This window comes from Sinohyriopsis cumingii, chromosome 1 (assembly GCF_028554795.1).
Source record: "Sinohyriopsis cumingii isolate HCF-2022 chromosome 1, ASM2855479v2, whole genome shotgun sequence".
Taxonomy (NCBI): domain Eukaryota; kingdom Metazoa; phylum Mollusca; class Bivalvia; order Unionida; family Unionidae; genus Sinohyriopsis; species Sinohyriopsis cumingii.
Window position 1 is genome coordinate 65,846,276 of NC_142961.1, and position 13,130 is coordinate 65,859,405.

The 13,130-nt window shown below is 33.2% G+C and overlaps 1 protein-coding gene across 1 annotated transcript; it reads right to left on the reverse strand.

Annotated features, from left to right (window-relative positions):
• Window positions 1–285: 285 nt before the first annotated feature.
• LOC149807029 (uncharacterized) lies at window positions 286–10,999 on the reverse strand. The gene is made up of 6 exons (XM_089960873.1): window positions 10,565–10,999; window positions 7,368–7,847; window positions 5,284–5,454; window positions 4,025–4,217; window positions 1,648–2,203; window positions 286–913 (listed from the first exon to the last, which is right to left on the reverse strand). Exons 2-6 carry the CDS (start codon window positions 7,705–7,707, stop codon window positions 701–703), a joined length of 1,473 nt encoding a protein of 490 aa, XP_089816999.1. The 5' UTR covers window positions 7,708–7,847; window positions 10,565–10,999; the 3' UTR covers window positions 286–700.
• Between the last annotated feature and the right edge of the window lie 2,131 nt (window positions 11,000–13,130).

Consider the following 13,130-nt stretch of genomic DNA (forward strand, 5'->3'; position numbering starts at 1 on the left):
TTACACTTAAAAGAAACTAAAAGATAGAACTGGAACACAACTTTCAGTTGAAAAATAAATTATTTAATTTGCATTTATTTATTAAAGTACTGCTTCCGCTCGGCGTAAGTGACATTTTCATTGATTGAAATTAACTTAGACAAAATTCAGGGTACATATAATCAATCATAGAGGATAACAAATATACACCAAACAGAACGGAAAGTGCTATCTCTGAATTACACAGAAAAATGCTTGATAATACTGAGAATTTGTATAAATACGAATAAATACAGGTAAGATGCATACTCTGCGGAGATTTCAGTTGAATTAAATCAAAAGCATGTTCTATTACCGCTTATTGGATTTTTATAATACAGAATCTATCAACACTATTAATTAGATTTTAGTACAGTCGGACATACCTATTACGAGTAGATTTGATACTCAGATTTCAGTTGACGAAGTCTTGCGCAAGTTATTCATTTATTATTTTAAACATAGAGCTGTATTGGATCACAGTCTATTTAATAAGGAACAAAGATTATGTTATTAATACATTTGTAATCTTACAAATAGGGAGTTAAGATGAATTTAATTACAAATGGAGGAATGAAAGAAAGTTGTCACTGATGACAAGATACTGCTTTGAGCAATTGCAGAAAGTAAAATCGCCCAATATAATCAACGGAAATGTAGTAGAGTACATGAATTATCGACTTCAAACTTCCAAAACCTCATCTACAGAATCTAAAGCATACAAATATGGTTCAATGTCAGAAAGGTCAGCTACGTGAATTCCACGCATTTTGGCACTGAAATAATGCAACTGTTCTTCATTAAGTAGCTCTATTGATGGCACGTCTATATTGTATTCATCACTTGGCTCAGGTAACGGTGCATCTGGATCCATTCCATACTCTGGTAGAGCGTCCTAAATGAAGAAAATAATACTAATAATAATTTTGTCTGCAATGTATTCATTCATTTTTTATAGTTAAAAAAATGATTCAAAGACACAATTAAGTTGGCTCTTAAGAAATTAATTCGTTTAAGAAAATGAGCTACGGTGGCTCAGTTCTAACTTCCAAATATCACCAACAAATGTTAGGCTAAGAGAATAGCATATACTGTCTTGCAGAACCGGCAATATACAAATTTGTAATTTGGTCTCTGCATGGTAAACTCATGAAAGTTTTCCGTGCTAAAAGAAATTGTTCCTCGATATTGGACAAACAGTTTTCTGAAATTCTAAAATTTTTGTCGAATACTGTCTGTTAAGTTATATAAAGCAGAAATGTTACAATCAGATGTCCATTAAATGCTATTTATATTGACATGCATGGAATTTTGCTTTATATTGTTATTGTAATGTTTCGATGATTGTAAATTTGGTATGTTTTATGAGCTTGATAGAATATATTTCGAAAATACAGGTACTTTCCACTTAACGAAGTAGTACACTGTGAAGTTGTAGTCATTTGTTATGACTTTGGTAATCACATACACTGCTAATTAGAAGCACACACACACACACAGACATTGATAAAATAATGGTAGGTATTTTAAGGAACGTGCAGATTGTATAGTGCCCAGTTTCAAATCTCTTCAGTCTTTCTGGTTTCTTTCTTTACCAATAGGCCACATTTCTTAAAACAAGCTTCTCACCTGATCTAATTCTTCGAAGTATTCGTTAGCAATTACTTGATTCTCGTTAAATATACGCTGCAGTCCAAGTATAAATAGCTGGCAGGGAGTCTTGTTGTTCTCAGTTCTCAATTTATGATTGTTCCATGAATTCATAAACTGGAATAGTCTGTCGTTTATCACATTTCTGTACACATAATGCAAGCAGAAGACATGTTTCTCCGAATATGTATCACAAAAGCCTTTGACTTCCAATGATACGAAAAGCTCATAAAATAAAGAAAGCACAGCATTGTACACATCACGCCATAGCCTCTCTATCCTCGAATTATGGACACTTTTTCCAGTTAGAAAACTTCCCCTATTAAGGCCCCGACGAGGGTGTGAGAGCATGTACTGAGCAACTTCACGGTTTTCCACACCCATGTCCCCTCTCACTCGGGAAGGAAGGCCCCATTTGGAAACGGTTTCAGTGAAATGGTTTAAAACTGTTGAAGCTCTATTATCACAGATGCAAGCTAGGTAGACAATAAGTCTTGTGAAACCATCGATGCATCCGTGTATTACAAAACGCCATCTGCAGAACATATGTATATCGCTTTCCACGTTATATGAGACAAGAAAATGTATTGCTTTCCCGCAAGAGATGGATATAACAATGATAACACCGCGCGTATTATTATCTAATATAAAGTAGATCACTGACACATTGCTTGATCTCTCACTTTCGAATGTCGTCCATCATACCTTACACTCCACATACATAAGTGTTAAATGTAAACTCCCGTTATTAAGATATTTGAAAGTAGCTAAGAAATGCATTATAACTGAAGAAAGTCTCCAAGTGTTCCTATAAAGTTTGCTAAGCAATTGAATGTCAACACATTCTTGATTCATTCTTATTAAACATTGTATTGCTCAGATATTTGTAAGATTCATAGTTATTGGTGTCATATCTTAATTAAACATGAATACTAAATGACCAAATAACTTATTGATGTCCATATGAATATCAAACCCAGTTTCCTCAAAAATATGAAATAATATTTCTCTCTTGTCTTTATATTTATAACCAATGTAGGCAAAATGTTTTTCGGGCTCTGATTTGTTTACACAAATGGAGTAATATTTAGCATCTCTTGGAATAATAGCTGTAAGACAACCGCGAGTTTCAACTGTACCAATGTTTGAAGCTGTTTCTGTTCCAAGCTTATTAATATTTATCTCCCAAACATGTTCAAATCCTAAATATCTGATTAAGCTTGTTAGAATATTGCACTATATAGTCGTGTCACTGTTTTGTGCTTTCATGTGCACATTTGTATGCAAGGGAGTCCTTTGGGTGTTCGGATAGATGTACCCGGTATTATGTGTTCAACATTGCATATGAGATGGAAATACTCCCCTAACTCGATGCTGCTAAACGTTTTAATGTCCAAAACAAAATGTCAAAATCCTAATAAATAGTTAGGCATAAACATTCATGTCATTTAACCTCTTTACATCAATCAGAGTCGATTATGTCAAATTTCATGATCGTCAGTTGTAATAGGTTGAAGAATAGAGTAAATAAATTTAGCCCCCTACCTTCGCATTTGTCTGCGATGGCTACTTTTTACTTCGACAAAAATATTCAAGCTTACCAGAGCATTAAACAATTATTATGTTCTGCCAACCTCAGTACGATTAATTTTATTTTAATTGCCAATTATTGATAAGTTTACCAACTACATGAAATATTACTTCAAATTGTGTTAGTGTTAAAGAGTTAGACACCGTTTCCGTCGGCATTTTGCAAGCCATTACTTTTAGATGCATATATTATCAAATCATCTGTGCACATTAAGCAATTAATATGAATATCATATAACACGACAAGATCACATGAGGATCAAAACATGTCTAAGAGATTTTTTGTATATGCGTTATTTTATCAACTTGACCCACTACTATATGTCATTTCCAACATGATAGACTTATAAAAATCGAGAAAATAAGCACCAAATTTACCCTTATCTAATCATCATCAACGTCCAAGATCAACATGTATTGAATATCGTTAATAATACTTACATTAACAAGTAACTAACTGCCATTGATGGATCTGATGTTATGATGTCCTTGCTGAATTTTCATGTTATACGTCTGAACTATTTAAGAGAACTGATTGAATTTTTTATGCTGTAACTTTTTTCCTTCCAATAAAATGTGTTCAGAATTGAAAGGTTTTATCTTGGAGATGCTAAGATATAGAAAATTTGGAGTAAAATTATGTGTCTTTTAATTTTAGGATTTCGGAGCCTAGGAAATTAAATTAACAAAACTTTGGGTACTTAGAATTAGAAATTACACACAACTAATTTTTTAGCACATGTAATATAACTGAGTGGAACACTACCGTATCAGTTTGTGATTGCCATCCATATGCCACAAGGCAAGAGGGGACGGAACTGAATAAACCCTTCGCTGTATACACCGTAACTGCCTCAATTGTTGTCCAACCGGATCTACAGTTCTAACTGCTCTCCTTATTCTCTCTCTTTGTACATGGATACCTTGTGAAATGAGATGACCTTCGATTGTCTTTAAACCTAAAGAAACAGGTATTTAAAACATGACTACAAGCATTGAATTCATAAAAAAAACATTGTTTTATTTATTTGCAGATATAACATTTACAGTCGGTACCATTCCGGGATATAATTAAGGATCTAAATGAATTAAAATTCGATTGGTCTCTTAGGTGATTCGGTAGCTCATTCCACAGAATGACAGTTGCATACATAAACTATCTGTTTGCCATACAATGAGGTTTTCATTGTTGGGGCAATTAACATAATTCACTATCTAAAATTGTATTTATAAACAAATATTTATTATATTCTTAAAACATATAAAATTATTCAAACATTGGGAAGTACACACTTATTCAGAATTTGAAAGTCTCTAAAGTCATGACCTAAGTTGTACACTTTCAGGGTAATCAGTTTTGCCTTAAGAGTTAATGATAAATGCTTGTGTAAATAATCGTACTCACACCTATACGACGCTTTTGTTGTATTTTTCAAGCTTAGTAGTGTTCAGGTCGCTGCAGAAGTAGCAGGCCACTGGACTGAATTTGAAATGTGATAGGATAAATGTATGCAAGATCGCTTGTTTGTTGAATCTGATTAACTTCGGACCAATACTTTCAAGACAGTTAAATGCCTTTAAGCTTTCCCACAAAGATTTCGTTTTACATGCAAATCGAACTGCACTTTTTAGTCTATGACAATCACCGGCAGTTAAACGATATCGGCACAGTTTATAAAAGCACTGATGATGTTTTCATCTGTTTAAATACCATTCTTGTTGCAAATAAAAATGAGAGTTTTTAACACACGTCAGTTATTATCTACAGTTTGAGCCCCATGCCGAAATATCTTTAAGTCGGCGCTTGGGCTTTCTTGGGCAAAGTCGCTGTATGGAAAAATGACCAGGAGTCACTACAAAGTTAGAGTCGTTAATTGATCTTTAAAAACAGTTGCGGAAAAGCAAAGCCCCATCCCCAATAAAAATTTCAAAACTGATATAACAATACACACATCAATGAACATAAATTACAACTATTTTACTGTACACAGAGAAGTCATTTAGTTGAAGAAAAAGAACTCTTACCTGAACGAGGAAAGTTGTTGATTATTGAATGCACCATCGATATTAGCTCATTATCACTTATATCACTGAATCGTATCCCATGAGTCAAGCGAAAGTTTGCTAGTCTCCGCTCTACAGTTCTCCTGCTTACCCCAAGCAAACTTGCCATATCTCCCGATGTGAAGTAATTTTCTGGAGAAAAATTAATACAGACGTGATTACAAATAATTTTCCAAAGCACGAGAAAGATTTTCCATATAAAGGTTTGTGTTATGTGGATATAATAGAGAGAATATAAATCGGTTAGTAATGTCTAAAACACAAAATTTCAACGTATAAAAAGCATTAACAGTCACTATAGACACATTTTAATTATATTTGTATGATAATAAAAAATTTGCACCAGGAAGACGTTTTGAGCCTGAGCGCGATCACGATGGCTCAAAATCATCTGAGTTCTTGGGCAAACGTGTGCAAACATCATAAGGTATATAGTATAGTTATTCTTACACGCTGAAGTCTTAGCCATTTAACTTGTATTCCAAATACTCAACGAATGAAGTTTCATACAGGAAAAGAAAATAATAATTTTCAAACTGCACGTGTAATTCTGATGCATGAAAACAGATGACGTCAATAAAAAGACATGAGGTCAAAGCACGCTGAGATTGCCCAATCATGTGTGACGTTTTATAAAGTGATGCAAACACCATATGAATATAAACTGTCAGACAGATTTTTTTTAAAAATAATGTTTTACAGCATTTGGTAATTAAAATATTATTTAATTAAAACGAAAATAAAAGCAATGGTTATTTTGAGACGCATAGGATATATGTTTCTAATAATATCCTATCTTTTTATACTTTCTACTTGAGGAAAGTTTTGCGTTATGAAATAATTCAATTAATTTTGAAAAAATGCACTACATGACTATATATATATATATATATATATATATATATATATATATATATATATATCATGTGGAATAAAGAATCATGCAAACAAACCAAAGAAAACACAATTTCTCTGATAATGTACGGTGGTAATAGTATCGATTGTAGAATAGCATGTGAAGTCTTTGACAGTATTATATATTAAATTTCAATACATGGTTCTTTAAGGACTAAAATATTCGTACATGCTTCCATTTATTTGCAAACCTGCCAACACACACACACCGATGTTAAAAAAAATTCACAAAACTTAGTCATTTAATTCATAATTTCTAACCTGATTGTCACCAAAGAGTGCCATGCACTGTCATTTTGTTGGCGTTTCGAATCAAACGGGAGTTTTGTAAGTAACATAGTCGCCATATTTGCATAGGCAAGTCTATGTTTTTAAGCAACAGGGGTAATGTAGTTCACCGTCTTTGATAATTTCAGTAATTCCGGAAATGTTTGGTGTTACATGTCTCTAACATGTGTATACAAGAGTTGTCCTTTTATTTGCTCAGTTTGGTCACGAAATATTAAACATAGACATTTTTAATGAAATGGACTGTTCTATAAACCAGAAAAGGTCAGTGAGCAATCTGTCGCTTGTTTATATCGAAAGCGTCTGTTTGATTTGAAATGCCAATAGGTCCGCAGTGTTAGGGAACTATTATGAACTGTAAGTTAGAAATTATAAATCAGTGAATGAAATTACTTAATTTCGTGCATCTTTATGTTCTTGATACCTTTTTATTGTAAAATTTGTAACGGGGTACAAACAAACGGGGTGGTGTGCGAATAATATACTCAGTGACATTACCTAACTGATGTTTACCATTTATCATTTCCTAAGTGTTGTTGCATAAACAGCTTAAATCCCGATACCTTATAATATTCAGGATAACGAAATCATTTAGCCAGACGGACAGATAATGATACTCAAGAAAGAATGTCATGTCTTACAATATTGAAAACTATCAACGCTTAAAAATGACACCTCTATGATTTGCTTGCATACGGAAGCATTATCAAATATTGTGCATGAACATCAGAAAAATAAAGAAGTTGGAAGCAGTAAACACTGCTTATGTGTTAGGGGATAACAATGGAACATGTAAATATAATATACAGCATGTTAGTGTGTCAGTTGAGTTAAGAAATTACCGATGAAAAATTGTAGTTGTTCCTTTCTTATGTCATAAAGACGTCTGCCCCTATGCCCAGTATAGACTTGCAAGGCCCTGTACCGGTGGTCTTCGCTGACTGGCATAGAATTGATATCGGTTTTGTCAAGGATACTACGAGCTTGTCCAAGTAGCTCAATCACTTCGACAGGCACTGATACATCCTGCAGAGAGTCCTCCATTAAAATCTCAATTCCACGTACCTGTGTCCTTATAATGTTCTCTGCTTCCATCCTATTTGACATGCGCTCTTTACACTTTCTCAATTCTTCCATGATAAAGTTTACTAACGACACCAATCCTGTTGAGCCAGAAGACATTTTTGTGGTAATATATCATCAGAGTGAAATGGAATTCAAAAGTACCCCATTATCAAGAATGGCAAAACTTTCTTTAGAGTCGATTGCGTTCATTTGTCATTTCAGGCAATGGAATTGTGTTGATTTGAAGAGGCAATGAACTGGAAGTGATAAATGTTTCAATAGTTATAAAATCACACATTCATCGCAAGTAGTGAAGCTATTACATGTGGATAAAGCGTTTTTCCTGGACCAACGAGTGAATAATTGTGAGAAATGCTAAATATTACGGTGTTATTTCCAATTCAACATATTTAATCACTTTCGTATGTTATTTTTAAAATATCACTTTTTAAATCACGAGATTGTTGAAAACATAACTCCAGACTATGTGGAATGCTATCTATGCTATTATACATAACAGCAATTGAAATTCTAAGTATAAGAATAAGACTTAATATTACAGTTCCAAATGTAAAAGACGAAATAAAAATGCTACAGCATGCAGAAGATTGTACGAACTTTATTAAAGACCAAAATTCCTTTGAACACCTAGAGAAGGAATTTGAAAAATTTTGGTAAGGCCTCTGGGACATAAATAAATAATGAAAAAACTGAAATACTGAAAATAGGGAGCTAGAGAGGAAATCACTCAGGATTACCACCACACCTAATTAAAGAAAGAGTGAATGCATTGGGCATTTATTTTGGGATAAGAGAAGGACAAAAAAATATAAAAATATGAAATAGAAATTAGAAACGAATGTGAACACATGGGCACTTACGCCATTATGTCTAATGGAACAGGCCCAAGTGGCCAAAACGTACATCTACGTGAATATAAATTTTATTACCAAGTCTATTGACATAGAAAATACAAATTTAGAAAAACTAGATAAGGAGATTATTAATTACATATGGGATTTTAAGACCCACTACGTCAAGAGGGAAACTTTCTATAGAGCACAAGAGAGGGGGGACTAGCACTCTCCAACCCCATTGGATAAAGACTGCAAATATTATAAATATATTTAAAAAGATTAAAGCAATACCAACATCACCATGGGAGGGAATATACATCTACTGGTTTGGGTTCACAATGAGAAACAGGGGGGACATTTATAAAAATGATAAACTTGTAAAAAAAACCTAGAAATACCAAGAAAATTTAGACATATCAAAGAAATACTAACCAAATATAGGGATATAAAAAGTTTATGGAACCAGGAGGAAAACTAACATATAGATACATTAGAGAGGAAATAACAAAAGAAAAACTGAAAGTAAAGTAGAACAGGAGAACATAGAGATTAACTGGAAAAGAGCATGTGGGCACTGGACCAAATTACGCTCCCTAAAAATACAAAGCTTCTGCTTCAAATACATGCACAATGCATGGTTGATAGGAGAGGTAGCAGTGAGACGGGACGTGGTCAGAGTATCGCCAAAATATCCACTGTGTAAAAAAGCCCCTTTTAGTAAACTACACACAATGATACAGTGCGAGAGCAGGAAAACATGTAAATTGAAATTGATAGAAGAAATAAACAACGGGGGGGGGGGGGGGGAGATATCAAAAGGCAAATACATTATACATGGATGGAGACTTCAATAAAAAAAACTTTATACAAAATTAAAGAGTACATAGTAGACACCATGATGGCCTGCGGGCAAATAATTGTGATAAAGAGATAAAGAGAAGTATAAGGCGAAAAAAGTGATTTTCTTTCTATCTTTTTGGAATTTTTTTTCTTTCTTTTTTTCTTTATATATATATATATATATATATATATATATATATATATATATATATATATATATATATATATATATTTCTTACCTAGCTTCGAAAACTTAATGACACAATATACAAAGATACAGGGAACCTACATGGGGTAAGTAAAGACTATGACATCATGGGGCTAAGTCACATGGCGCTACGCGAAGTGGACAGGCCCATGAAAGAGTTTTGAAAAAATTCTCCATGTAGAACATAAACAGACCAAACTCAGACATAAAACACAAACAGGGGCTAATTCATAGTTTAAAATTTTACTTACTCTTTATCTATCTTAAAACCATACAGCTCCCGTACAATTTTGGATTCTTTCTAATAAAATATTTAGATAAATTAGTAAAAGGAGGCCTAACTTGACTCAAGAGAAACACAATGAAAATAAAGAAGTGTGGACCTTGAATCGAGCGTAACCTACCTGTTGATACTCCTAGAGCTACCGCGAGGAACGACACATTAAATTAGATTAAAACAATAAAAAAAAATTCCCAACAAAAAACAAGGGGGGAAAAAAAAGGGAAAAAAAAATAGTACACCGTTCTATCGTCAAAATTCAAAAACCAAAACTATTTAATCGAATATAACATAATAGAATACATCGAATCCTAAAGCCAAATTAGTAGAAAAGAAATACAACTGGGAAAAATAACACTGAATCTAAAATTGCGGTCTCAAACATATATATAAAATAGCATACACACAATACAGCACCACTACATATAGCAGATACTGAGACCCAGGCGACCTCTAGCAAAGGTCACAAAAAAATACAAAGGAAGAAACTTCGAACAAGCTGAAAAAACCCAGGCTTGGACGAACAACCATTTAGATAACACTAAGGAAACATAAATACCCCATCAAAAATTCTAAGACTAAATTTTTTATATAAAATTCTATTTTAAAATAAAACATACTACATATCTGAGGGGGAAGCACAAAAACATAAAATACCTTTTCAGTTTTTTGGAAAGGGGGGGGGGACACCTGTCTGGTCCCCCCTCCCCCCAAGTAATTAATAGCAATCCAACAGCTATCAAAAACCACCTAGCTATGACTTGGAAAGGAACTACTATCAAAATTTACCTTACACTCTCAATTTGACCAGCTAGAAAAAAGAAGAAAGAAACATAATATAGTACAAAGCTAAAATTGGAAAAGAATTACTATCCAAATTGCCTCAACATACTTAATCTATCCAAACAGCATTATCTCAAAGGGAACGTTGCCCTCACCCACAACATCAGATGAAGTTTCAGTAAAAAATTTCAAATAACATTTTGTGCTTGCGAAGCGCAGATGTCCACACTTACCTGCTGGACTATTCAAAGTAAAATTAAATATGTTTTGCTTTCGTAAGTATGTTAATACAAACTCGAATATGATTAGTATTCCTATATATGGTGCAGCACAATAAGGTGTACATATAGTACAGCACAATAAGGTGTAAATACAGTACAGCACAATAAGGTGAAGATACAGTACAACACAATAACGTGTAGATACAGTGCAGCATAATAAGATGTAGATATAGTACGGCACAATAAGGTGTATACACAGTACAGCACAATAAGGTGTAGATACAGTACAGCACAATAAGGTGTAAATACAGTACAGCACAATAAGGTGTAGATACGTTACAGCACAATAAGGTGTAGATACAGTGCAACACAATAACGTGTAGATACAGTGCAGCATAATAAGATGTAGATATAGTACAGCACAATAATGTGTAGATATAGTACAGCACAATAAGGTGTACACACAGTACAGCACAATAAGGTGTAGATACAGTACATCACAATAACGTGTAGATACAGTACAACACAATAACGTGTAGATACAGTGCAGCATAATAAGATGTAGATATAGTACAGTACAATAAGGTGTACACACAGTACAGCACAATAAGGTGTAGATACAGTACAGCACAATAAGGTGTAAATACAGTACAGCACAATAAGGTGTAGATATGTTACAGCACAATAAGGTGTAGATACAGTACAGCACAATAAGGTGTAGATACAGTACAGCACAATAAGGTGTACATACAGTTATGCACAATAAGGTGTAGATACAGTACAGCACAATAAGGTGTACATAAAGTACAGCACAATAAGGTGTACATACAGTACAGCACAATAAGTTGTAAATGCAGTACAGCACAATAAGGTGTACACACAGTATATAGCACAATAAAGTGTACACACAGTACAGCAAAATAAGGTGTACATATAGTACAGCATAAGGTGTACATATAGTACAGCACAATAAGGTGTACATAGAGTACAGCACAACAAGATGTACATGTAGTACAGCACAACAAAGTGTACATATAGTACAGCACAATAAGATATACATACAGTAGAGCAAAATAATGTGTACATATAGTACAGCAAAATACATATAGTAAAGTTAGGAGCTACCACGACTAATAATAATAATAATAATAATAATAACATTAATTAGAAATAGATAAAGGGATTTACCAATTAACTAGGAATAAAGCTCAGGGGTTAGATGGGATAACACCCGAGTTTTATCAAAAGTTCAAAAAATGTTTAATTCCAGTAATGAAAATTCTCAACAATACCACTTATAAAAAATCAAGAAATGATAGAAAGTATGAAAACAGGAGTTATTACACTCATCTTCACAAACAAAGGCTAGACTTCAGACCTAAAATATTGGAGACCATTCTCGTTACTTAATATTGATTGCAAAATACTCAGTAAATATTTAGCAAATAGAGTTAAACCAATAATAAGGATACATAAAAGATCAAAACCAAACGTATGGTAAAGAAGGCAGAAATATACAGAATAATATACTTTCAATAAAGACAATACTAGATTATATGGAAACATCTAATATTGATGGCGCTTTAATCCTCATTGATCAGGAAAAGTTGTTTGATAGGGTAGAAATGAGTTATATTTTGCAGATATTGCATAAAATTGAATTTGGAAATGTATTCAAAAACTGGATCAAAACACTTTATAAGAATATAAAATCACTGGTACAGACCAATGGTGCAAAAACCAATCCGTTCTCAGTAAACGGTTCTGTAAGACAGGGTTGTCCACTATCTATGTTAATGTACGAAACAGGGATAGAGGCACTACATAATGCAATCCAAAATCATAAAAGAATCCGAGCAGTAAGAGTAACTAACATGAGGGAGGAGTGTAAAACCTTCCAACATGAGGACGATTGCTCCAACTTTATAACTTCAAAGCAATGGTATAAGTATTTAATGCAGCAGTACAATCTTTTTGGATTAGCCTCGGGTTCAAAGATAAACCGAATTAAAACTGAAATACTACCTATAGGCAAATGGAAGGAGAATTATCAAGCGCTCCCTACAGAACTCATAAGAAATCAAGTTAAAGGACTAGGAATAAATCTAGAGAAAGTCAGTAAAATGCTAAATTTTCTACAAATTAGGAAAAAATTAGAGAAACATGCTATAATATGGAATGATAGGCAAATAAATTTATTTTGAAAAATACAAATTGCGAAATTGTATTTATACAACTCGATTTGGTACGAATTTAACGTATCGGACTTTGAATTTATATATCTAAATACATTTGAATCGTTAATAATAAAATTTATACGGAATGGGATCCACAAATTACCAAAATACACA